Source organism: Stegodyphus dumicola, chromosome 4 (assembly GCF_044657685.1).
Source record: "Stegodyphus dumicola isolate Sdum_Otavi_A_Nest chromosome 4, ASM4465768v1".
Taxonomy (NCBI): domain Eukaryota; kingdom Metazoa; phylum Arthropoda; class Arachnida; order Araneae; family Eresidae; genus Stegodyphus; species Stegodyphus dumicola.
In genome coordinates this window covers 64,629,751-64,657,211 of record NC_140771.1, presented here as the reverse complement: position 1 = coordinate 64,657,211, position 27,461 = coordinate 64,629,751, and the positions used below count along the sequence as shown (strand labels likewise).

Genomic DNA, 27,461 nt, shown 5'->3' with positions numbered 1-27,461 from the left:
TCTAAATATGGTTTACAATAGCAATTATTTATTTTTTTTCTGCCTACTGGCACCACTCTGATCATTAACAGAACACCTAAACAGAAAATTCATGAAAGATTTTGTATCTCAAAAGCTGTTATTATTTGAATTCTTCTTCCAGATGGACAGACATTAACTTCTCAAGAATGTCTCGGGAGTGGCCGAAGCTTATTAACCATCCAACCATCTGGACAACTGGAGCTTTTCCCAGGGCGCACCACGGGGAGGCGTGTAGGGTAGACCGATTATCGCGACCAAAGTGAAAAAAATAAATGATCAGATAAGTTCTGTATTCTACATGACGTAACGTCTTCAGCTGCATGATTCTGAGAAAATAATTCAAAGCTGTTTACCTGTCTATTAGCTGTCCTGGCGATTATAGCTGCTATTGAGTGATTATTGGATGACTCAGTTTTATCCTTAAAATCGCAGTCCATTTTTCGTTACAATCGAAGCCACAACTACTAACATGAGGGCGACTCCGCCGCTACTCCTCTCTGCCTGGGCAGTTTCGGTTTTATTCTTAACACCGATATTACACTTGCTATAAAAACGAAAATACAATTAAGCTTCCGCGAGAGTCGAAACCGTGTTTTTGGATGGTCTAATGAAATGGTTCTCAAGCATATTCGTCCCATCCACCCCTTTTATCATTGCTAGATGATCATCCCTCTTCCTTCCTTCCTTTCCAAAACTTGAAAAATGCATGCGCATTTATTTAAAATTAGATTACTTTTGATTTGTTTTCTAAATTAAATAATAAAATGCACTTCATAAATACTAAAACTTGAATGAAAGTAGTTTTTTATTCATAAACTAAAACTAAATACTCAATATGTAAATAAAAGGCTGATTGCATTCCCCCTGAAAATTAGGGGGGAATTCACCCCTGTTTGAGAATCTCTTGTATAGTGGTTAATGGAAGCTGACTGCCAATTCGATTTCCCTATCATAAAATATAGTCAAATCACGACGCATCATTTTTTTGTATTTTTTCGTTTTTTATCATCTGAGAAACAAATATGCAACGTGCGAGATATTTAGAGCCCAATGTTTTGTGTTCAGTTTTTCTACAATCGCGACGTCCTCCTGCATTGCAAATATGCACATATTCATAACTATTTCAAGTAGCTGTAGTTTTGAAGTCTTTGAAATAGAGAAATAGCACCTTGTTTATGATTTTTCACGTCTTAAGCAACAGAGAAATTCATTCGCAAGTGCATGCTTCTCATACTACTCTTACCTCCATTTCGAAAAAATATGTTTTCTTCTCTGTGAGAAGAGAGGGGGGGATAAGAAAGAAGAACACTGAGAAGAAATGGTAAAAAAGTTTCGCAACCAACTGGATGGGATCATCTTTCCCGAAAGCAGAAGAAACAGAAATGCTGATATTAAACGGCAGGTCATAAATTATCCGCACATGATTTTATAAATATTAAGGTGCACGTATAACAAGGTAGAATTTTCAGAAAACCATATTTTAAACAAATAGAGTTATAATGAAGGGACTATTTGATGTTCACATAAACAAGCAATAACATTTAAAATCCGCCTGAAATAGGGCATTAGATTTTAATTTCTTGATATTCATGATAAATTTTCAGTTTGCTGTCAATGAAAATTGTGTGAAAAGCTAGAAATTTCTTATGTCAAATTTTAAAAGTTGTAATTAGTACTAAAATATTTATTTTTGCCCATGTTAACTGAATTTAGCATGGCAAAGGAGTTAAGTGTAATGAATCATTTCGCAAAGTTTTCACTTAAACTCGCTTTTACATATGAGCTTTTACAGAAGGGAATATTTGCTCATTTCCGTCGGAAGGAAAGTATTTCTTTTCATTTTTGCATTGGAAATCAGTTAGGAATTATTCATAATTTATATGTGGCGGCACATAGTTTGAAATATGTACAGAGACATTTCTGAATGGTAAATGATGTCTGATTATATGACTTAATTGCTTTTACTTTACTTGCATTACTATTTCACTAATGAATTCGCATAGTTTTTTTATTTGCTTAAATTATTCAGTTAAATTTCATTTACTCTGTTATGTTTCCTGTTTAATTGAAAACACTGTTATTTAATTTGGTAAATTAGCTCTTTCTGTCCAATATGTGAGTAAAACTAGTACAGTTGAATTCCTGTTAACCGAGTCTTTATCAACCGAGTTTTCTGTTAACCAAACCGGTAAACAGTTTAAGAAATCTTTGTTAAAATGAAGTGACATTAGGAGTATAAAGAACATCAGTATCATTTGCGAGTTCTGTTATCGGGGATTAATATCTTAAACTGTTTTACCAGTGATACATCATTTAAGATAATATCGCACATTTGGGTAAAAGGTGCTGCCATGTGTTCATTGGCGTAGCTACAGTGTTTGCCGACTGGGGTGGTCCCTGAATATTTCGCTTTCTCGCTTAAGCAACTAGTTAAAAATATCAAAGGGAAATTTAGGGACATAAATTAAAATATGTGTTTACATCTGAAGTAAAACTTTTCTTTTCAGAATTTTATATTGTTTTATTATTTTGATCGTTTTCCTGTTTGCAAAATCATCGATGACATTTTAGAGGTCTACTTCATGGCTCTAGTGGCTATCATGCAATGAGTGGGTCTTTTCTAAAATGATTTTGTACTTGAGAAACCTCATTACTATTACTTAATGTAATTCTCACTTACCGTATTTGCCGGCGTATAAGACGCACCCCCTTTTTATACACATTTTTGAAGGATAAAACTTTATTTCTGATCATTATAATAAATTTACAGTATTTTAAATACAAAGTAATACAAATACAAGATAATACTTTCTGCAAATACCCAATCTATCTGGGAAAGAATACCTTTTAATCTTTTCCATCAAAACCCAGACATTCATCTCCAGAGCTAAATGAAGAGTCACTTGAAACCTCCAAATCAGCATCTGAGACCTCATACAACAAACTGTCCTCTGTACCATCCAGTGCATTACTAATGCCACACTTCTTAAATGATTTAACCACTGTTTCTGTTTTCACAGCATTCCATGAAGCTTTCACCCATTTACAAACTTGCGAAATGCTAGGTCTCTCCCTTTTCCCTAATGGTGAAACCTCAAAATTTAAAGACTGCATCCACTTGTTCCATTTCTCTTTCATAAATCCCTTTAATGGTTTATTAATGCAGCCACCTAAAGGTTGAAGCTGACTAGTTAGGCCTCCTGGAATTACAGCTAACTGAGTTTGCAATGCTTTGAGTTTATTTTTAACATCATCTGTTCTATGAGAACGAAACTGATCCCATACTAGTAGGAATACTGAACTCTGCATAACTGTAATATTCCCACACTCCGGAAGGAAACAAGAAAAAAATCACATAATTCCGAATAGAGAAAATTTCTAGAAATGAATGTAATCAAAAACTGAGTATCGACATATAAGACGCACCTCGTTTTTCAGACCTATTTTCAAGAAAAAAAGAGCGTCTTATACGACGGAAAATACTGTACATTATTTGTGATAAAAGTTACTGAAATAAAACTCTTTAAAATGTCATTCTTAACGAGGTAGTCTTTTTTTATTAATGTGATCATCATAATAAATTAGGTGATACCGAGTTTTATTGTTCATACGGTAAGACAGATTAACGAAGGTGTAATAAGAGTATGTAGCTGTTCAAATTTCCCAGTGAATTCTTTTAAACTTTATTTGATTACTATTTTGCTTCCCAATTAAAGTCCATATGTCAATTCAGAATCTCATTATTCTTCAACTGCTTCGACGATTCACACGACGAACGTCTATAAAATAAAATGTCAAGCGAAAAATGCCACTTACAGAAATATGCCTACAGAGCGCCTCCTTCTAGCTTCGTCATTTCATGCGCTAAAGATGAAGGCCACACTGATTGACTGACAATTCGGGGATATCTAAAAGGACAAAAGGACGATGTTTCGTAACAGGAAACAGAGAACTAAGCTTTCACGTTTCGAGTAACAAAGACATCAGAGGTGCAACAGATGGAAGATGAAACGAAAACTGGCAGTAAGAGAATTATCAATGCTGAAGTCTTGTTTATGTTAAAGTACACGTAGGTGGTTTGCTTACAGAAAAGGACGGCTTCATAGAGGACATTTCAAGAAAACTGATCCTTATTCACGTTATATGATTTTGATTTGATTGTTTGAGTATTGCAAAGCCCACGACCCACGAGGAGTATGTGCTTAACATGAGGAATAACTTCGTGGAGAAAGTTTTAAAGGGAACTGGCTTGTGTTCACGATACACGTGACAGAATGACACAAAAAACCAACCGCGCAGCTATATGTTCGCCTGTATTCGAACCCACGACAAACTACCAGCATTCAAAAACCTTTTTACGGCTCGGTCACTGATGAGGCCGTTCTCAAGGTTACATTTGGGAGAAAACTCTAATTTTTCCTTACAATCCGCTTGTTCATCTGGAGTGGAACCTGAGTCGAACTATCATTATTACAGGTTTTATAGCTTTTACTCTTAGTGGGCACCAAAGCCCTGAGCAAATCTTTTCAGTATTTAGAATAATTTCATGATGAGTATCTTAAGTAACTTTTGTAGACTAAAAGTTCATATGATCGAGCGGGGAGTTGTTGAAAGTTATAGAGTACCAACAAATAGAGTAGCGTTCTTTTTTTTTCTTTAAATAAAGAGGTCACTTAAATAGTCATAAAAGAAATTTGGCAAACTTTCACAGTTTTACAACTCTCGGGTGGAATTTGCAAACAACATCATTTTCAGATGTAGAGACAACTTTTAAATAATTATTCAGAGATGCCGCTTCTTGTCCCTTTGCGAATCTTCTTTAGTTCAGTTCTAATTAACGAGATTCATATGTTTTTGGGATTTCCATTGTTGTTCAAAAGCGTAACAAATGCTTATGAAAGAAGCTTCTTCATGCACGCTGAAAAAATTTTTAATCTAGCAGATTTTGTGTTCCAACACAAACAATATTGTGAATTTTATTTAATGTATTGTAGCGTTACGCTTAGCATTTCTTGTAAAAAATCGTATTACACTATGATTCTATTTTTGTGTTATAAAACACTAAACATATTTTTACTATGCATTCGATAATCACGTAATAAAAAGCGAGTACTTTAATAAAAATTATCCAACAACTTTTTTTCAGAACTTGACAAAGTGTAGAAGAAAACCGTAATAAGCATTTACAGGCAGTGCCCATGAAAAGATACATCGTTCCCTGACATTAATTAACTGCACCATCACGAGTTTTCATTTTTCCTTCCATGGATAAAATCCGTTAATATTCTTTCTTCTAAGCCCGCCAATTTCGCGTAGAGAGAAAATTTCTTTTATCTTTGCGTATTACTTAATCTCGTGAATTTCTCGCGTACATCTTAATATTTCCTTGAATTTCTAATTACTTAGTCTTCATAACCGTAACTATAGCGCATAGAATAAAATGTAGTTTTCAAACTGTATTTCCCTTTTCATTTATGAAGAAAGACGTCTGGAAGCACATTTTCACTAGCATTATTGAGCGCCTCAAATCGTTGTAAATGATCATTACCTGAAAGCAGACGTGGCATGATAGGCTAATCATTTCTTTACTATTAACAACGTGCTAGTACCTGAATAGGTTTCTTTGCGTTAAGTAGTTAATCGGTTGCACTTTCTTGAAGTTCTGCCCAGGGTAAGCAAAAACTGAGGAAATGTACAGAATCTTAATTTTTTTCTGAAAATATAAAATTTGAGAAATCAATTGTTCCTCGCCATGATTGGAGCTACAGATGCTAGTTGGATGTGCTAACTACTTACACCACAACAGCCGCAAAGGGCAACGAGATAACTTCTTACAGAAGAGACTTGATTTGTGAGAAAACAACTTATCAATTTAGTCAGCACAGTAGCGGTTATGTTCACAGTATTCTAAATATAAAGTAATTTCTCACAAAAAGGAAGATTCCAGTGCTTTTGCTATGTAGCAATCTCACTTTAAGGAGATTTGAATAATACTTCTGTTTGTTTCGATTCTGTGAAAATGAGTGCGCGCAGTTATGGTGTGATATGCGTTGGGAAAGGCAGAAAAACAAAAAGATTGTAAATAAATCTTACAGCTTTCTGAAAATCTAAACCAACCATTTTGAAAGGACATCGTTTCCAGCCTATAGAAGACATTTAGTAAAATGTGGCGATACTATTTCATGACATTGAAAAATGCGATTCCAAAAGCTGGAAGATACAATGGCAGTGTCTTGACACGAGGGTAGTGATTTGAATGAGATAGTGGTTGAAAGTTGATATACTTAGTAATAAAGCAAGAACAGCAAACATTTAGCCCTTCATTTTAACAGGCCTTGTACAACTGAAACAGGCCTTCATGACGATACCTTCAGACTCAAAATCTTCTAAGAATTTTGTATATTTATACTGCATATTTTAATTGTATTGTGTGTAAATTGCAACTTCTTTGAAGCTCCAGTTATTTTTGGCGGAATAGTAGATGTTAAAATTTGCATGAAAAGAACTGGATTCAGAAACAAACAGTAAAGTACCAAAATATAAATACACTCAACGCTACTAAAATTTAATTATTGTATCCATCCATTGCATCCCTCTCACCCTATGATCATACCTTATCATATGAATCAGCACATAAAATGGTATCACATAAAACATTTTGCATTTTTGAAAGCATAATGCAAGGAAGAAACAACCTGCATTAACACGGCGTAGTATTGCAGTTATATAAAGGATTAATTGTTGAACTATCTAAATATGCTTCAATTAATAATGAGTATGTTTTAAGGTGAGTGTAAATTACAAGGTATTTCTCCCGCCTTCCTAGCATACCTTCGTGGTGTGATGGTCTGAACTCTGGGCGCGTATTCCAGAGGTCCATGGTTCGATTCCTGGCGAAGGCGTTGCTCATTTTTCATCTCTCCTCCTTCGAAATAACCTAATGACTCTACAGTGGCGCCCGAACTAAAAGGGTGGTGGATGATGGATCTCCACACCCAGGATTTGGCGAGGGGACACAGTCGCCCTTTAAAAGGGAGTATATAAGTATTTCTCTTGCCTTCTTAGCATGCCTTCATGGTGTAGTGGTCTGCACTCTGGGTGCGTATTCCAGAGGTCCGTGGTTCGATTTCCGGCAAAGGCGTTGCTCATTTTTTATCTCTCCTGCTTCAAAATAACCTAATGTCTCCACAAAATAAATGAAAATTTGTTTTCTCTTATCATATCAATCAGGGTTTTTGTTCTGTTAATCCAAATCTGGTGTAACTGAAACATTAATTTCAATTAAAAAGATTTATATTTTACATTCAACTCCAGAAAGCAAGAATTTCTTTGAGAAATTTTAACTTTAAAAACATAATCATTATTATTAGTAACGACTTCCTGTGATAAATTATCCTTAAATTTCATTTTAATCACAGAGACGGCATTTATAATTTTGTAGTTATTACAGTATTTAATAAATAACCGTAAATGGAAGTTTAATTTGTGAAACTTAAAAGAATTCTGCTGGTAGGGATGAAAACGCTAAAATTTCCCATAACCATAATTTATGAAACTTAAAAGAATTCTGCTGGTAGAGATGAAAACGCTAAAATTTCCCATATCCAACGGCTGACAGCGCATTAAACTGTTAGTTTCTAAATCGCTGATTTGAACTTAAATAGAGACATTTCTAGGACCGATCACTGCCTAAATTGTTGAAACTGTAACTTCTGTTTCAAGTAGCTTCTATCTCCAGTGTTAAATGGACTGGCCATATGAGGTTTTCATGTTTTTCCTTATGTGTAATATGCACCAGTTACCTATAGAAATACGTCCGCAAAAGCATTCTCGTTCAAAAGGGGATATAAATCTTCCATTGGTTGATCGCTGAACACTGGTAGTTCAGCTCGAGTTTATGATATTTCGACCTTGGTTAATAGATCGACGCAGGCTGACCTTGCATAATTGGTTTCTAGGTTTTGTGGTTTTACTAATTGGTATCTATGGTGCTGCTCATCGAAACGAACCGCCAGAGATTGTGCATCCTTCACCTTCCCTCCTTCGAAAAAAAAATAGACTTAAAATTTCAGACACTCCAAAAGAAAAATAAATAGAAATTGTTTTTCTGTAAAAGTACTTCAGTGGTTGGAGGCTGTAAAAAGTTATTAGAGCTGGTTTCACTTTCTATTTCCCTTTTTATCGCTGTAAAAACTGTAAAAAATGCATCATCATTTAAATGTGTTTTGAATACACCGTGTTTGGATTACTTCCAAAGATTTAAAAGTTTTAGTTTCAATTTCATTTTTTGCTTATTGATGGTTACGGCGTTCAGATAACACAAGAATTCACTACCTGTGCCTTCTACGTAATGCAAACAGAAACCGGTTTTCCTTAGAGAGTTCTGAATAGAAGCATTCCTTAACATAACCAGCTAGCCCTTGTGTGCATTTTGATTAATTAACCAGAAAAATCTCTTTCTAGCGTGCTTTGCTGTACGCATTCTGCCGATATTTATCCTGATGAGCAGTTTTAAAAGCAAAGGATGCTGGAAACTAATTTATTAGGTAATTTTCTATTATAATTTAAGAGAACTGGTTCGAATCTCGTATAAAGCCGTCATCTAGTTCACTTAATATTTTTAATGATAGGATAAAGATATTTATAATGATTTTGTACTCACGTAATTATTGTACTTATTATATCAAACATCTCAAACATCCTTTTAAAGTGATGTTTATTTTCATCTTGAACTGAAAAGACAAATATTGCTAAAGAAACACATCAGAGCTTCTTCGAGATAAAAAATAACATTTCTCATTACATGAATTATTCTTCTGATTCTGAGCTGACAAGCAATATCATAAAATATTGTAATTTACATATATATCGTTATCGAAGAAAAATTTCGTATAAATAAAGCTTCTTAATGTGCATTGTATGCTAATCTTTCTTCGGAAATGTGTTAACGATCGGACACTGAAAGGAAAAGCAATAATCAACAATGCTATTCTGGCGAATTTTTCTGTAAGTTTAAACAAAATGATGCAAAAGTAAAAAGTCTGTCAGTTTGTTTCTAACATCAATTTGAATTTCAATTAAAACTTTGTATAGAATTATTTTTCTTCTTCTTAAGTGCACAGGTTTGAAAAGTTTTCTTTTTTATTTATTAAAACGTTATCCACACCGGTCATTTATAGAAATTACTTTTATATGCAAAAATTATTTATGAAATGAATTTTGATAAAACATAGATAGGATAAATGATTCTGTACGAATTTTATCTTGCGATGTTTTCCATAGATTTATAGAAAGTATCGTTTAATTCCATTTGCTGTCCCTTAGCAGTAGGAACGCTTTCATGCAAATATCACAGAAAAACAAATAGCTGTTGCAGTTGCAAATGTCTTTTGGGAATATAATACAAGGTAATTCTGATTTCGTACATTTAGAAATATTTTACGATATATTGCCACAATACGGGCTATCGATTCCATACGACAAAAATGCAGTAATTTATCTCTTAAACTATAATAGTAAAATGTTTCTCAATGTAGCTAAGAAAATCATACGTCATCCTTCTTAATAACATTTTCATAATTCTTGAAGAAGCAAAGTAATTTATAAAACGAAGTAAAGTAATTTATAAAGTCTAGTATTTTATTTTAATACTAAGGTTATGTATTACTTTCTCGTTTTTCTTTGATAATATAGAAATGTTTTTACTGAAATATGCATAAATATCAGTAATAAAGTGTCCCATATTTTGGTATATTGTAAAAAAACGTAATCTATAAAGTTAATAAAAGATTAACAGCAATAGAAATGTCATTGGATAACTGAATGTTACAAACCACAGCTACATTAGGCTTTTTTGAATCACAAGACATGAAAAATGAGCAATGCCCTCGTTGGGACTCGAACCTGAAACTCTCGAATAAGCGTCGAGTGTGCTACCGTTATACCTCGAAAGCATGCAGAAAGAAGGGAGAAAATACCTTATACTTCCCCCTTTTAAAAGGCGACTGGGGAGTAGGGGACCCAGTTGCGAAAATCTGGTGGTGAAGAAACATCATCTACCTTTCAGTTCGGGCGCCACTGTAGAGTAAATTAGAATTTTTCAATGTCAAGAAACTGAAGAAATGAGCAACCCCCTTACCGGGACTCGAAGCCTGGACCTCTCGAACACGCGCCGAGTGTACTACCGTTACACCAGGAAGGTATGCAGAAAGGAGGAAGAAAATACCTTATAAATGTTCTTATTAAAATACATTAAATAAAATTAACTTAATGAAATATAGTCACGGTGTACTTTCAGAAACACAAAAAAGAGTTTGCTCTTATAAATTTGTTTCTTTTTCAGTAAAATTCCCTGTTTTACCTATGCGATTGCTTTAAAATCTCTTTTATGAATCATTTACCTGTATAAGCAAACCAGTCGTTTACCTATTTTATTAATTCTGTAAATGTCGTAAATAATTTTATTAGTGTATTATAACTGAATCATTAATTAAAGAAACGAAATAAGTCCAGAGCATTACTAATTTGAATTTATAAGACTTTCATTAAACATTCTGTAGAAAACAAAATGTAAAAATATTTTGAAAGGTTTCATATAGTAACTTCGTACCAGAGTGTTTGTTAATGTTTTTATACTATCGTTTAGATTTCGTTTTTGTGTCTGCTTTTGTACTCAGTCCTCTTAACACGACTATTTTTTTGTATTTTTAACTTTATTGTTAAATATTACTTTTTTTCACACTTTTGCCACATAAAATTCAAGCAGAAAAATCGCAAAAGTTTTAAAAAACAGCATGTCTTAAGATTTCCCAATACTGTGTTAAGTATTACCACTCATTTTTAGCACAGAAATTAGGGCTATTATTCTCGAATTTAACATGTGCGTTGGATCACTTTTATTGTCGTTTCCATTTTTCAGAATAACTAGGAGCTAGCGCGGTCTAATGTAGGTACTATAAAATTTTTAAAAATTAAAAATATATAGTGCCTTTAATGAATCCAGATAGCACGATTTTCATGGTACACCTGGTTAATTAAAGCGATTTAAAAAAATTCCGTTTTTGCTTTAGTCTGTTAACCAAAAACAGACAACTTAAATTTAAAAGAAAAATTAAGTATCTTACACTCATCAAATGGCAACAACCTGGCGCGTAAAAGATAAAAAAAGTATTTTATTTCGGATATCTTTTGAATCTACAATAAAGTACAAATGTTGCCTTATATTTTTTAATATTCGCTATATTATTACTTTATAAATAATGTAACATTTTGTAGCAACTTTTTTTACCATACATATTTTTTATATATGGTGCATTATTCTTTTAAAAGTAGTACACAAAGATAACATTTTTAGCAACATCCTTATATTTGTGTTGTCATGCAATTTTTTTAATGTTCGCTGTATCATTTCTTTAAGAATAATACATGGTGATAACATTTGATGACAACATCTGAAAAATGATAGGGACTAGAAAATGAGATTATAGTTTAATAGCACTTGTGGTGCTAAAGTATGATTATTTGTTTACATTCTTCGAACTGGTATTAACCTACTGAAAATCCAATGTATTTTTATTTAATTTTAACAGTTTATAACTTCCTGAGCAAAAACCTTTTCCAGATACTTGATTTTCAAGTTATTTCTCTCATTCTTACCTTCAATACATAGAAACCTCATTCTTTTCCTTATAGGGAAACTGCTATATCACAAATCTTAGAGGAATTCGAGCTTGTGGCTATATTTTCTTATGATCTCATTCTTTTATTCAAATATTCTGGAATCTGCAGTCATTCACGGTTTATATTTTTACTTATGATTTTGACTTTTTTTAACACTTTTATTCTCAAAAAACACTAACTTTATACAATCTTTTTCCCCTGTGAACCTATGCTATTATTATTGTGCAAATAAGAAGCCAGACAACTTCCGTCGTCCCCTTTCAGATTCTAAATTTAGTTAAAAGAGAAAAATAATGCCAACAAAAAATACATTGACAAATGGAAAAAGAAATCGAATTCGGAGACCGAAAGAAGAAAATGCTACAGTCCAGTAAGATAAATGAACTCCTGCTGCATTTGTATAGGGTAGTTTTCATATTTCAAATCCCGATCCGTGCTTGCATTCGACATTCATTAAAAGAGAACCTTAATAAATCAAATACGTCGTTAATTATATGCATATATATAGATACACATTCTGTATTATTTATGATCCTTTTGCTTTGAACTAAATTCGTGGTAATCGTTGCTGTTTCGTCAACATTTCGTCGCCATCTTTACATAAAAAAATTTTAAGCAGAAACCGATTTTTCAATAGACAAGAAAGAAATTATTATTTTTTAAATCGACTATCTATTCTTATAAATAACACTTGATTTATTGTAGAGTTTTTTTATGTATGTTAGATTAATAGCCAAGAATATCAGACTCTTCAGATTTGCTTAATTTATCATATGAACCAGCTCCTAAAATGACTGATGTTGTCAACATGATTGATGCTTAATTACTTAAGCATTCTTTTTTTTTACCGTTTCAGCAGCTCATTCTATAATTGGCATATTGGCTTTTTAAGTCAAATTCCCAAAATGTAACCATTTTTTCATCCTGGATGAAGTAAGTGAATTTATTCGATTGTACCAATATCACTTACGGTTAAACTTCGTTCTATTGTTTTTCATAGTACCCAGAAAAATTATTTTTTTTTGCTGTGAATACTCTAATGAAACTCTCTAAAACTTTACAACTCCAAACATTTTCTTACAGCAGCATAGGTAGCACAGACAAAGTTAGAATCCAGTTTCATAATCATATGCACTTTCAACGTTTTTTACGTGATAAGACATGTTAATAATTGGGCAGAGAATATTCTCTTAAGCGACATTTCGGAATCCTACTGACCCTCCTTAATCACCAGAATCAATCTTTGAAAACTGTAGCAAGGATTACCCTGTGTCTTCAAGAATGAGAGGAAAGTAGTTTAGTTTAGTATCACATATACTTTTGAATTATTTACTCTGCTGTTAAGTTTTGTTTGCAATAAAATTCGCAACAAAACGCTGGCTTTAGCAAATTATAAATGTTTGGCTTTCATCAATGTATACACCGTAAATTTTGTTAACTGTATAACTTCTATGGTGTGAAATACAATTGAAACTGAGTATTCAGCCCAACAGCTAACCACAGGCAAAACTGAAATAAAAGAAAATTTCATTTATCTTTTAGGTGTAGAGATAGAAAAGTAACACAAACTAAGTAGATAGAATTATATTTATAATATGATGCTACTTGCTCTGATTAATAGAAAGCACACTAATTACAAGATTCTAAGCTCAAGGCTGAATACCTTATGAACTGCACTATCTCTAAATTTGAAAAATCTCTTACACAACACAACCATTTATTTAGCCATTCACAAACACAATCGAAAAGCATTCTCAATAAAATGCAGAGGCGATGAGGTGAAACTTCCAGTAGCTTCCTGTTAAGATTAACTTCCAACATAGATAACATGTCATTAAATTTAGATAACTTACTGATCTCAGCAAATGTTTTGACGCGAACAAGACGATAGGGATGGAGTTTAACTCAGATGAACCTGTTAGTATAGCTTAAGAGATGGCAGAACTGTATTGAATATTACTTTGCATTTACTCGAGCTAGTCTATCAAAGTCACTTTCGGTAATGAATCAGAGATAACCTAAATTAAGCTACAAGCACTTCGGCTAAAAGTCACCTAATCGCCTGTAATTCAGGAGCAGTATGACTTACACTAACAAAACAACAATATTTGACCCTACTCAGATGTGGTTGACATTTGCATAAACTTCTAAACTGAACTGATGTGGCGGAAGCTAAGGGATAATATCTGCTTATCTGCGAAATGAGATCATGAGATATACGTACTTTTTCTATGTTCGTCAAAGATTCTTTATTTATATAAAGGACAATAATCAGTCCCCCCAATAGTATACTGCCCGTTTTGCTTGATAACCTTTTACTTTCTTTTAATGAGCTTCGTAACTCCTTATTCAAAAACGAACCTAGCTTTAACGGCGAAACGCTGAACAAGGTGCTTATTTACGGCCTCACCTGAATTAAATGTTATGCCACGGAAACATTTTGAAGAAAGCGAAACAAATAAAAGTCTGAGACGATAAGATTAATTGAGTATGATATGCATAACTTTTGTCAGAGATAAAACATGTGTGTGATCTTGTTTCTAAGCTCCTACCAATAAACCAAATCAGATCGAATGTGTGCTATAGGCAAGTGGAGAATTTCAACGAATCCATCTTTCAAAATCTCCCAGAACTCATTAATCGCATAGGAACTGAATTCCATCTTGATAACTAGAGCTCACACAAGTTTGATCCCCCGAAAAAAAATGTATTAGAGTTTGATTGAAATTTGTTGTCACGCGTGTCATGCTTACCTAATCTATCATACTAAATCATTTCAGAAAAATCCGATTTTGTATCAAAATACCTAAGTATGAAAAACGTTATATACAAATCTAATATCTATCCTAACGCATGCTTTCGAGAACTGAAACGCGCAAGTTAAATTTCGTCAATCGCCCAGTAGAACGGTAGACATAGAACAGTCATAATTGTGTTTTCCCTGTGCGGAGTGTATCTGTTATTCTTTTCACATAAAGCAAGTAAAAATATGGATATGATGCGTGTAATTGCCATAGATATATAACATTCTGTCAGTCTGTTATTCTTATTTTCTGTTATTATTTATTTTATAGGGTTCCCTTCTCCCAACGTCACGTGGTGGAGAGACAACAAATTATGGGACAATACTTTCAAGAAGGTATCCAACAATGTCGTGAACGAGATAAGGTTGTCCAATCTCAGCAGGTCTGACTTATTTGCAACTTTTCACTGCAAGGCTCAAAATACTAAGCTTACCTCTCCCATAATCAAGACCATCGTCTTAGACCTCTATTGTAAGTATAAAGATTCGGGTTTTCCCTTAAAATTAGTTGCAAACAGATTTCATATATGGGGGCTTTCTGTTCAATTGAAATTCTTTTATTTATTATATACTAGCTTTGTAATATTGAATAAGAAATAATTGAAGGAAAAGCATTTGACTGAAAGCCTTTGAAGTGGCACGCATATTTCATTACCTTATTTTGTATCCATTTAACACATGTAAGAAAATCGAATTAAAACTTGAAATATGCAGGTTATTCAAGAGGAATCAATTAGTTTCGAAGTTAATATCACATTTCGCAAATATCTGTACAAACACAGTCACTGATTGAAAGGGTGAAGGTCTAAAATTCGAATAACTGCCAAAAATACTCTGGCTTGTGCTCTGGATTCGTCGTTTATCCTCAGTGCTCAGATGCTTGTTTACACTCAAAATGGTGTTAAACTCAGAAAAATACGTTCTGCGTTTCCTAGTTCTTCAACATTCGGCAGTGATTTTGACAGTTCTAAGAAATTATTCGCCTGTGTAAAACAACAATCCAGGATGGCTGCGAGTTGTGGAGTAAAATGTGGAGTTTTAGCAAGATCTGTTGAATGTTCACACCTCAAACTAGCCATAGACTTTACAGTTCCTCAACATGTTTGAACTTATAAAAGACAATAAATTATATTTCATTATCAGTAGACACTTTTTTCCTTATTAAAACTTTGAAGTTCTTTTCTTTAATAAAATACTTCTCTGTGAAAACCGCTAATTCTTTTACATTATTATATTAATTTGAATTATCTTATTTACGAATGAGCTAGTAAGCTTAGTAAACCGGTGCAGTTTGTAACAATTTCCTTACATTTACGAAGAACGAAATGTAAGTAAATGTAAAGGGCTTTGCAGGTGTTATGTCGCGAATTTCAATTATTAATTATGTGTTTCAAGTTATTATTCTAATATTTTTATTTGTATTCATGTGTATTTTAATCTGGAAAAAGTATTCTTAAGCTCTTAAGGTGTTATTTAACTTTTTATTCTTGAGTAGGAATTGTAACTAAGGCGGGAAATGGTTGCGGGAGCCATCTGCTTTATGGCCTTTTACCAACAATGGAGGCAGTATTGTCGCCTTTTAGCTAATGCGTGTGAAACGGAAATCGTTCTTCCTGTCGCTTTGTAAAGCTTCCAGTTTTGCTTACTTCAAGACAGTGGGAGATGTACTAAGTTAGATAATTGAATGCTCGTAAAAGCTAGTTTCGCTTGTTAGTTGGGGGGTCTATTTCTTTTTCTCACGTTATGTGTGCAGATGTTTTTCGGATTGCATTGTCAGATTTTCTGGTGTTTGATTCGTCATGGGTGTGTCATTTTCTCAATTTAGATAACATAAAATTCCGGGATTGGTAAGGTTTAATTTTATGATTTTTTTTGAAAGCCTATGAACTCACAGAGGCGAAGAAACCAAGTTTTCCTGGGTGCTTGCACCAGGCTAGAGATCATTCTGTTTCCTGATTCTTTCAAGCTAAGAGTAAGAAGAAAACGAGTAGCGGGGGCTTGACCCCCTTGCGGGTCTTGCTCTCGCGAATGCCGTGTACCAGCGGGCGGCGGTCTTGAATTTCTGTCGGCTTTCAGCTGATGAGAATTTTGCTCGAGTTGAGACTAAGTGCTTATGCAAAATATAGCTTTGTTGCTGCTTCGTTATATTTTCCCAAGAACTTTAATTTGACATTCTCGAGGTTACCTTAATACAGATTTTGTTGTAGCGTTAGCGTTCCTGATTTAAAAGCAGTTGGACTAGCTGTTGAACTATCTAAAACTCCGTATTAATCCGTCGATGATGGCATTCTCGATCTCTTCGAATGGTCAACGAAATGAGTAGGACGATCTGTTGAACTATCTAAAACTCCGTATTAATCCGTCGATGATGGCATTCTCGATCTCTTCGAATGGTCAACGAAATGAGTAAGACGATCTGTTGAACTATCAGCACTCCATATTAATCAGTCGATGATGGCATAGGAGTTTAATGTATGAACTTCACCCTGTGAGTGAATTTTTTGTTTCTGTCTTTTGTATTTAAATTGTAACCGAGTAATGATACTATATTCATATACGTGTGGTACAACCGCCCAAATTGTGAGTTATGTAATGTTAAAAAAAATTAGTACACCTAACATAAGTATAAGATTTAAAATGATACATATGTTAATTTACCTCTTAAGGTTAATTTGTAGGGGACTAATCAGTTTACCTAGTTATCATATGTTTGAATATTATAGAAATTAATAAATGTGTTTGATATGTATTTTATGTTTCATTTGTTTAATTTAGAGTAGTTTCTGTGGTCTGTCATGTCCCTCCATTTGTTTGAGCCGGGAGGCTTTTAAGAAACATGGAATTTAATTGAATTTGGAGTTATTGATATTTCCTTTTACATAGGTTACTCACAACGCAAACCTTAAACGTTAAATTGTACTACCGCTATACGATTGATTGATTGAGTGATTGATTGAGTGATTGATTGAGAGTTTTACTATACGAATGTTTATAAGAATGTCGAAATGATATATGAATTAGTTTCAGTTTAAAGTTTAAAATAGTTATAAAAACACAAATTTTTTACTATATAACAATGGTGCCGTGACCAGGATAAATTGTAGGTGCTGTAAAAATTTTCAGATATTTTTTCCATATAACACAGGTAATTAATGTAATTAAACCTGTTATAGTTAGCATACTGGGAAATAATCACATTTTTATCTTTTCTACTTAAAATTCTTGCAAAAGGAAGATTTTTATTTTTATTTATTTATTTATTTATTTTTGCATGTATAAGAAAGCTTATAAATCTTCACGTGCGTTTTAAAAATATTTCAAACATTCATAAATCAAAACGATATTCCTATAAATAGGAGGGTTTAATTTGATCATCCATTTAAAAGTCTTTCTTATAAATTCCAGAAATTATGTATTTAGAATTTCTGTAAGGATTCTATATTTCCTTTCTACAAAACTGTATCATAAATATATACTTCTTTTAAGCAATAATTGCAAATGCTTCTTAAATAATGATTAATACGAAATCATGTGTGATAAATAATTGCTTTAAGGTTTTTAAAATTTTATTAACATAATATTCCAAGATAACTGAAATTTAATATTTGATTGATTTTGATATTTCAAAGAAGCTATTAATGATCAAAGATTATGTGAACTTCTAGAGAGACTGATATGGAAGACCTCTTCTTCAAAGAGCTGCTTGATTTTTCTCCATTATATTTTTTTATTTGTAAATACTCAGTCCAGGATATAATCAAATTTAGGTAAAAAGTATCATTTCGTTAATCGCAGTCAGGATAAAAATGAATTAGCATTATTGTAATTTTGCTATAATGTATAAAAGTGATCTTTAAATTTTATATTATGTTACCAGCAATACAAGAAAAAAAACCGGCATTCTAAAGAATACCTAAGCTTGAAATTTCCAATTTCAAAAGGTCAGGTATTCTGTATATTTGCTGTATATTTTCTTTGCTGAAAAACTCAAGGAGCCGCGTCTAGCTACTTCCGGTCAAAGACTGAAAATGGGAACTTAGAATTTTTTATTTGAAGCGAGGGCTGAAAGTCATGTGCTGTGCCACGTGACATTAGAACATCGTTAAATGCACCTGACATTGAAAACAGCCTTTTACAGTTTTCATATTTTTCTTTCGACACTGCACAGAATGCCTGGGAAATGTGTGAAACATCTATCGTTTCATACTTTGATATACAATTTTCGGTATTCTATATATTGCTTAGGCATTCTATATAGCTTTGACTGTAGGATACATGCCGGTGATAAAATAACTTCTCCGATAAATGAAACTCTAGCAGCCGATCCGCTCAACCAGTCGAAATGAAATTTCAGATATTGTTATTTGAAGTTATGCGCTCGAGACTGTGATGCTTTAAAATAATAAAACTCTCACGATTAAGTTTACAGTGAAAGCACTTCAAAGTTTTCAAATGGCTACATTCAATGTTTTCCTGCGATAATTGAAAAGCCATTAATAGCGTTGGAACGATACACGTATGACGAAAATTGCCACATAAAACATTTGCAAAGGAGAGCATTTTAAGGGATCAATGACAACCTAAGATATCAGACGGAAAGAACTTTTATTGGAATTACAAGTTTTCAGTCTGTATAACGTTTCAAGATAGAATCATCTTCCGCAACTTTGAAGTTTCGCGGCCACCGCCATCTCTCGACTTCGCTGTGATGGATTTTTGATTCTGTGTTTACTTGGAATCTAAGCTATACGCATAAAATTTGTTAAATTTTTCAGAACTGAAAGATGACATAAAACGTTATTTGCCGCATGGCAGACTACAAGTTATACAGATTCCTCCTGCGATGTTACGTTCATCGTAAATGTTCTCAACAATATCATGTTATCGTCTGCGAAAGTGGACACGTTGAAAACTTGAAAATTTAAATTTTTTCTCTTTCTTCTCTTATTTGTCATTGGTCTTTTAAAATGTTTTTCTTTTCAAATGATTTACGCCGGCACGTTTCGTCATACGCATATCGTCCCAACGCCATTTATGGTTTTTCAATGCGCTGTTAATTTTAGCAGGGAAAAAGTAAATGTTTCCATTCGGAAATGTCGAAAATGTTTCCTCCTAACCGAAACAGTGAGAGCTTTGTCTTAAATCATCACAATCTTGAACGCATACCTTCAAATAACAATATCAGAAATTTCTTTCTGATTGGCTGAACGGATACACCTATAGGTGTTCATATGTCGAGGAAGTTTTTTTGTGACCATCCTATGTATACAATAACAGCGAATAAGACATTTCATATACGACAACGGTGATGGATCATGCCTCGATCCGAAGGAACTTCATGTAAAAATTGTAGTCTAAGAGTAAACTTTTCTTGAGATCCAGAGTAAAACTTTTAATTTCCAGAATGTGTTAATTTAGTTAATAATATCTTTTGATTCAGAAAAATTTTTTATTTTATATTCTTAAGCAAAGGTCAATTTGTGTGCTGTTCTTCGGCGAATTTTTTAAAGGACACAATAGCATTCCACTTGAAATTTGAATTGCCAATGGATTTCTTGTAAGCTTGTGTGTATAGAAAATAGTGGCTAGGAGGGAGTAATCTCCCACCCGGATATAAATAAATTGCAATTTTTAATATTTTAAGTCAAGCAGAAAGAGAGTAAATTTAACGTTTATTATCGCTTTTATTATATGCTAAGTTCATGCGCCTTTATTATATGAATGGATATATCGGAGAGGGTAAAATAAGCCTATTTTAAATTAGAATTGGCTCTTTAGAGCAATTTAGATAATTTCAGTTTCTGCGTGATATTATTCTGCAAGGTTTTTCTAGTATATATTGTAAGGTTTATCTAAAGTTTCTAACAGCTAATTTCAGTTAAAGCTGTTTTCCTGTCCTTCCTAATTTCAGCTTATATTTTCCTATTAGAATGTGTTTTAGAATAGCGTTTAATATAGATGAGTAAGAGTGGTATTTAAGTCGAAGTTCCACTAACTTCGAGAGAGAGTCTCAGAAGTTCTGACTAGCGCGCGTTCGCTTTTTGGCTACGTCTCTCTCTAAGTTATACTACGCTCGGCCGTATTACAGGCCCTTGACAGCTTCGGTAGCTTATTCGATATTTAGAGGCCAACTACTTAGAATTAAAATGTCGTCGAACATTTGTTGTTCTAGTGTTAAAAGCTCACCGAAAGACGAAAAGAACTTATTTGTAGGTTAAAATCTGTGAATTTTACATTTCCTCCCCCCTCTTCACGTATTTGTCCAAGATAAAGGGGCTTTCTCTTTCTTCTGTAAATTTATCTCTTACGCAATCTTCAGTAAATTTATCTCAGTTTATTTTATGTTGTGTTCTGTTGTTGTATCTGTTTGTTTTTCTTACCTACATCTGTAAGTCTTATGTAATACTTTGTGGTGCACAAGGAATTTACAATTTTTCAATTAAAAAGAAAAATACTTAGAATTTTGATAGCTTCGGCTATATCTATTTAGTTGAGCATTAGTTAAGTCTTATTTCTTATTGAGTTCAAGCCCAAGTGAAGGCTTGCTGAATGCCCTGAGAAAGGGACCATCTGTTTAAATTTTTATTTTGAGAAATAAAGGGTAATTAACGCTTCTTGAGTTTGTCTCTTTTCCTGAACTAAAGCGATTATTCGCTTAACTGTTCAGGAGGTTCCTACACATTTAGCTGTTAGATAAAGAGGTGGAACCCCACAATGTTATTGTGATAATTTTTAAGCACACTGAAAATTAGTCTAGTTGCCAAGACAGAATTAATGTTAGCACTTTGTCCAACTATAAACATATTTAGAATACGAAACTAGACTTGATTTTATCAATTAGACAACACTACAAAAGCGATAAATTTCTTAACTTATTTTGTATTCTTTCAAAAGCACCATGACAAGAAATAAATCTGTTAGGGGCCACCTAGAAATGTCAAATGGGCTTTTTCGCTACTGTGTACAAAAATATAAGCATATTGTGAGTTATCATCAATGTCTTTTGCGTAAAATACTATGTTTAAATTTGAGAAGGCCAAAGAAATCTGTCCTTTTGAAATTCACCAACATTTCCAAGCCACCTACTTTAACAGCGTTAAGAATATATTGAGGCATCATTTATAGAACGGATTGTCAGGAAAATTTCCTTTGGGAGATAAAATATTTGAGCCGCCTGTGGCAACAATCGATCAGTGTCACGAAATAAAAATAGATTCATGAACTGCCTAAAGAAGAATTGAGAATAAGTCACAAAGGAACTCGTGTAAAAACTGTAATCAAAAAAATGTGAGGATTTAGTTATTAGAGTTCTTTGAAGCAGAATGATTTGGGTTTTTCACAGACTTAAATCGCAGATGAAAGTTTTAAAATGTCAAATATACTGTCCAATAGTTCCATGCGGTGAAATTATTTGTTAAAAATTATTAGTGCATATAAAAATAAACAGAGGAGCATTAGTAATGTATAAATCGAGCTTCAATTTCTGATGAGCAATCACAAGGGTTGGGCATAACGGAAAGACATATTTTGGTGAGTTTCTGTCTATAAGAATTTTCGTAAAATGGAAGAGGACAAATCCAACAACGTGCCGTTAAAAATTTTAAATATAATTACTGACACGCCATGACACGGAATTTATTTTCTTTATTTTAGCGATGAAACATCTCTAATCGATCTTGTAAAGCTGCTCATGGATATGGAGACTTTCTATCAGACCAATGTGTAGTGCTTATGCGGTTCTATCAAATAATTTGCGTTTCATTTTCTGCAGCTGTTAAAATTCATATAGTTAGCGAAGTGCGCCAAAAATCATTATATCCCCGTGTGGTAGAAACATCATTATATCCCCTTGGGGTGAAAACATCAGCATATATCCATGTGGTGGCAAAAAAGTTAATAATGTGCTTAACATGTTTTCACATTCATAATACAATGCCTGAATTCCAAGAGGTCAGTATGTGCGTTTTGCTTTGGGCATCCAAGTTTCTTTCTTCAAATTCGTTATGTCTATCACCCCATTGTATTAAATGTGACCGAGACAGAAGCAATCTCCTTTAGGAAAGATTCAATTTCCCCACTGATTCTGTAATCAGTCAAAGAGCATTGATTATATCATCAATCAATCATCAATGTATCAATCGATTACAAGGCAGCTGCTTTGTCTCATCTAAAATGATTTCATGTTGATATGGCAATCTGAAATGTTTTTAGAGCAGATAAATGTGTTTCAGAAAGCGCAAGTTTATGTCTAGGTTCAGCAAATCGGTCATGACGTTCAAGTGTTATGCGTTTACACTTAAATCCTTCGTCATGTAACTTAAAATAATTGATCTTTTCACACCTAGCTCAGATAATTCTTTAAGAACTGAAATTAGTCTTTTTTTAACACCTTGAATGATATGATCGCTTTTATCTGGTCATGTAATTTTTGTCATTTGGTGAATATTACCTTTTTATTTAAAATATTTTGTTTCTTTACTTTCTTCAGTGATCAAAATACCATCATAATTAATGAAAGTTTAATAAACCAGAGACTTAAGTAATTAATTATGCAAATTTATTAAAATAATGCTGTTCTTCATTAATAGATCCAAAACGTCATGTTCCTCAGAATATTTTAGTTGTATATGTATAACATGAAATTACGGGAAATTTTGTACGCACTGCACGTAATGATCGTTTATTTAATCAAGAACTAAAAACGAAATACAAAATATGTATTTTATATTAGATGGTTTTAGTGATTGTCAATGTGACCGTAGTAACAACGACCTACACAGCTCTAGCAAAAGGACTGCCTAGTCGCAAGTAAACATTCATCATATTCCCATCTAGTGCAAGTTTCTATGTTGGTAATTTACCTTGTGTTGAAATTCTTTTATGTACTAATTGCCAACCTCAGCAGAATTCGTAGTGAGAAATCAGCGGAAATTATTTATATGTAATCTGTTTTCATAGTCGTAATAGGAGTTGCGGGTATTTGAAAATAATATTGCTGCGTGCGTACGAGTTCGGAACAGATTGAATGCACAGATTCGATAATAAGTAAATAAACTTTATTTTTATCAAAAGAAATATTTCAGAACTCTACAGTTTTCCGCAGAAACACTCGTAAAGTGTTCAGAGTACCACACAGTAGAATTAGTCATCACACATCAAACTACTAAGAATGTTAAACACAACGCGATGCGAAGTGATTATAAAGAAAACGCTAACTTATATAACTTACTTCAAAAGGAACTAAACACACAACAGCTATAACTAAGCAGCTGAGATCAGATGTTCGGCCTTAAATAGTTTTCAACCGTCCGCGAGATATTTCTAATACTTTCTGCTTCTCGCAGTTACTGGAAAGCAATACAAGGGTACAGTTGCGGTTACAGTTACCATAGCTGTTAGTTACATTTATTCAGTTTCATTACTTATTCCGGTGATACACGACCCGGGCGACGTTTGGGGATTTCTCTCCAAATGACCGAAATACCCATTTACTTAATGTTATATGCACTTGTCGAATTCTTACTTTTCTGGTATAGCTTTCTCTTAAAATTGGACTCGCGCTACATTACACGGAAAATACAACAATTTTATTATAATTCTACTAAAATTATCTATCTAGGCACAAAATTCGTAACAATATTCTTATATACAGCATATTTTGGCTCAGCTGCCACTATAAAGATATTAAACGTGTCAAAGCAGGAATCACCAAATCTAAGGATTGTTTTACGTTTCCAGTCTAAGACTTTTGAGAAAAGGGAATTTCGCCTTTCAAATTTTTTAAACTCATTGTCTCTCTATCTGAATATTTATCTTCTTTTCTTAAGTAAAATTATTATTTAATCTAGCCAGCCACGCATAAAACTGAATTTAACTGTTCAATAAAATTAAAACTCAATTTAAAATAAATTCGAATTTAATAACTTATAAGAATTTCCTTTAACTGGTAGAAGTTAATCAGTCTAAAATCCTAGCAGACGTGAAGCGAATTATCGCTATGTCTGAAAGTAGCTACAGAGCTTAGAAAAATTTTAAATAAACCTTTTTATTTAAACACCTGACAACATGGAATGTGCACACATTATCATATACCAAAAGCAAGTACACCCCCAAAAAATCTCCATTTTACAATTCATCAGCGGTCATGGACCCTTCTCGACATGTTTCTATTAACTTTAGATTTCAAACACTGACCGTTGCGTATGTGGCGTGCAAGGTACACTGTAGCACTATTCCACAAATTGCCAAATAAGAGAAGGGCTGCATAAAGTTTCCAAATGATAATCTGCAAGCATTCAGCAGTTATTTAGTTATGAAATATAACTTAAAGATATAATATCTGCACGATAATAAATGTGCTTTCCTAGCAAGGAGAAGAACTTTATTGTTCTGTGTAACAAAAAAACTCAGGGCATACCAATTTATTAAATTTATTACGTAATTTATTTTTTGGCATAATAATATTTTCTAAGTGATTATTGTACTAATGGACACTTTATATATGGAATCATAGATTTTTTGTAGCTCAAATCCCTTCTCCTTAAAAAATAGATTAGATCCTACAGAAATTTTCTTCGTTGCATAACTGTTTTATATTCCACTTTGGAGAGTGGATAATGTTTGTATCATCGAGCGACATTTTTCCTTTCTTACCGCTAATAATAAATATATTTCTACATTCTAATTGTGTTTCTAGCATTCACCGTTTAGATTGTCCCTTAATGCGGCAAGAAACTTTTATTCTACTTTAATACTTCCTTAACGCCGGTAAACTTGCCGGTATACGTATTTATAGTTAATACGCAGATGTATGAGTGAATTAGCAAATTCGATTCTTGATTATGCGTAAAGTACTAAATTAGTATGGGACACATGTAGAAAATTCCTATTCAAGATAAAAGAGCTCGCATTACCTCTGTTTATCATTTAAAGCAGTTTATTGGCGATGCTGTGTTCTATTTATAATTCTATTGCATTTTATTGCTTATTTATATACTGTATCCTGTTGTATGTTACTATATTCTTTTGTATATTATTATATGTATGAGTTTAATACCATTCAGTGTAATTATGTAACCTATAGAGTTATAGCTGCGTGCTGCCAGATGAACAATGAAAATATAATTGTAGATATACAGTGTGTTTGCTCGCCTACTGTGGACTCTTGCTTCCCTACCTGGTGCTCTTACTCGATAATAGCGGACGTGGGCAAAACCGGTTAACCGATGTTAGACTGTGTTCCCTGTCCTCCATCAACCGCCAGTAGTACGAACCGGTCATACTACGTGAAAGCCAGATCATAATGATTTACGAAAAAAGCTCAATTATTAAAAGCTACCTTTTCTGTGCATTAGCTAAAGAATATCTCAACATATTTATAGACTCCATCTACCTGTGGCCATCAGACAGTCTAAAGCACAAACTGTAAAAATCCAATCGTCAAGGCCATACAAAAACTCTTAACTAGTATACCAAACAACAGTAAACCCAAAATCCAATGCGTACCTACCCCACACCGGAATACTGAATAACGAAATCGCAGATGCAATAGACAAGAAGTCTGCTTTAAAGCATAGCTCGGAAGAGAATTACTGAAACGTTAGTAATATGTATGGAAAGCAGAGAGTACTGGGAAAAGACCTAGAGGTTCTCCCCCCAAAAAATCAGCTTCTAAGAAATAGCTCGCCTCACTTCAGCTTTTAACAGGTCGTAGGTTCTTAATGACTTATTTGCGTTGCTTTAGATGACGTAAAAACAACCAGTGCCCATGCGGGGTGGGCTGAAGGTATTACGGTAAACTGCTACGCTCTTGAGAGTGATTGCATCAATATCGAACAAAATATATAAAGCAGGATGAAGTAACTTTCAGCTGCCAACAATATGGCCAGCAGACCGCTAAACAAATGTTCTGTACTTGCGTTATGTGTATTTTGTTAAGTTGATATATTTTTTTTAAGTTTTATTTTTTATTTCATTTTTTTATCTCTTTAAATTAGAAATGTCATATTTTATAACTTTATTTTAAACAATTATGTCCATGCTTTGCTCAATTTATTATTTATTTCTTGTAACATTAACTGTGTTTATTTTACACTTTATTATTAATAGCTTTAACTTTGTTTCTTTAACTGATTGTGCAATGCATATGCATGTAAATAATATATGCTTTGCACTTGTATTACATACATCTATAGAACTTATAAATCAATCGTCTAGAATGCCATTACGATTATTGCAGTTTTAACAATCCATCTGTAACTCAGTAATATGTGGAAAACTGTATATATTCTCCTCACCCACACTGCATCCATACTGGACCATACAGTAGTCCAGCACTCGTCATGCTCTTCCCTGCAGTTCAAGAAATTTTGAAGCATAGTTCCGCCAGCGGGGCTGCCAACTACCGATCTGCCAACTACCCTCGTGGATCGGCTGGCCTGTTGGCAGGAGAAAGAACTAAAGTGTGAACTGGTGTATTGCCGTCCTGATCATATTACTTCATTCGAAATCAAAGACTTCGGCAATTGTATGTAATAAGACTATTTCTAGGACATGTCCAATTATATAACCGTCAATAATAATAGATATTTACAGAATCTTCCATGACAATACGAACGAAATTGTCACCATCTCTTATGCTTTACTCGAGACAATACTCATCATATGCTTCTGAAGTATAGTTCCATGGAACACTTCCCCAGAACTTAAATATCACTAAAAGCTTCATATTCTGCTGCAGATGGTGAAATTCGAAATCATTTAAGTTTCCTCATATCCTAGCTTTAAAACTGGAGAACAAACAGTATTCGCCAAATGTATAATTTTCGGTGTCCAATCCTTGCAGCCTTTTTCTCAGATAAATATGGTATTTAGTCCATTTAACCATTCTTCGTGTAGGTGAGCTTCCACACAGCGAATTCGTAGATTGCAAAGCCATTTTTTTCTAATACCCGATTGT

At 33.3% G+C, this 27,461-nt stretch overlaps 1 protein-coding gene across 1 annotated transcript in view; it reads left to right on the top strand.

The window, feature by feature from the left end:
- Positions 1-27,461, top strand: part of LOC118192483 (adhesion molecule nephrin-like) — a 908,686-nt gene that overhangs the window by 639,690 nt on the left and 241,535 nt on the right. The window contains exon 5 of the mRNA XM_085815030.1: positions 14,775-14,975. Within this exon, the coding sequence (XP_085671156.1) occupies positions 14,775-14,975 (201 nt within the window). The remainder of the gene's footprint in view (positions 1-14,774; positions 14,976-27,461) is intronic.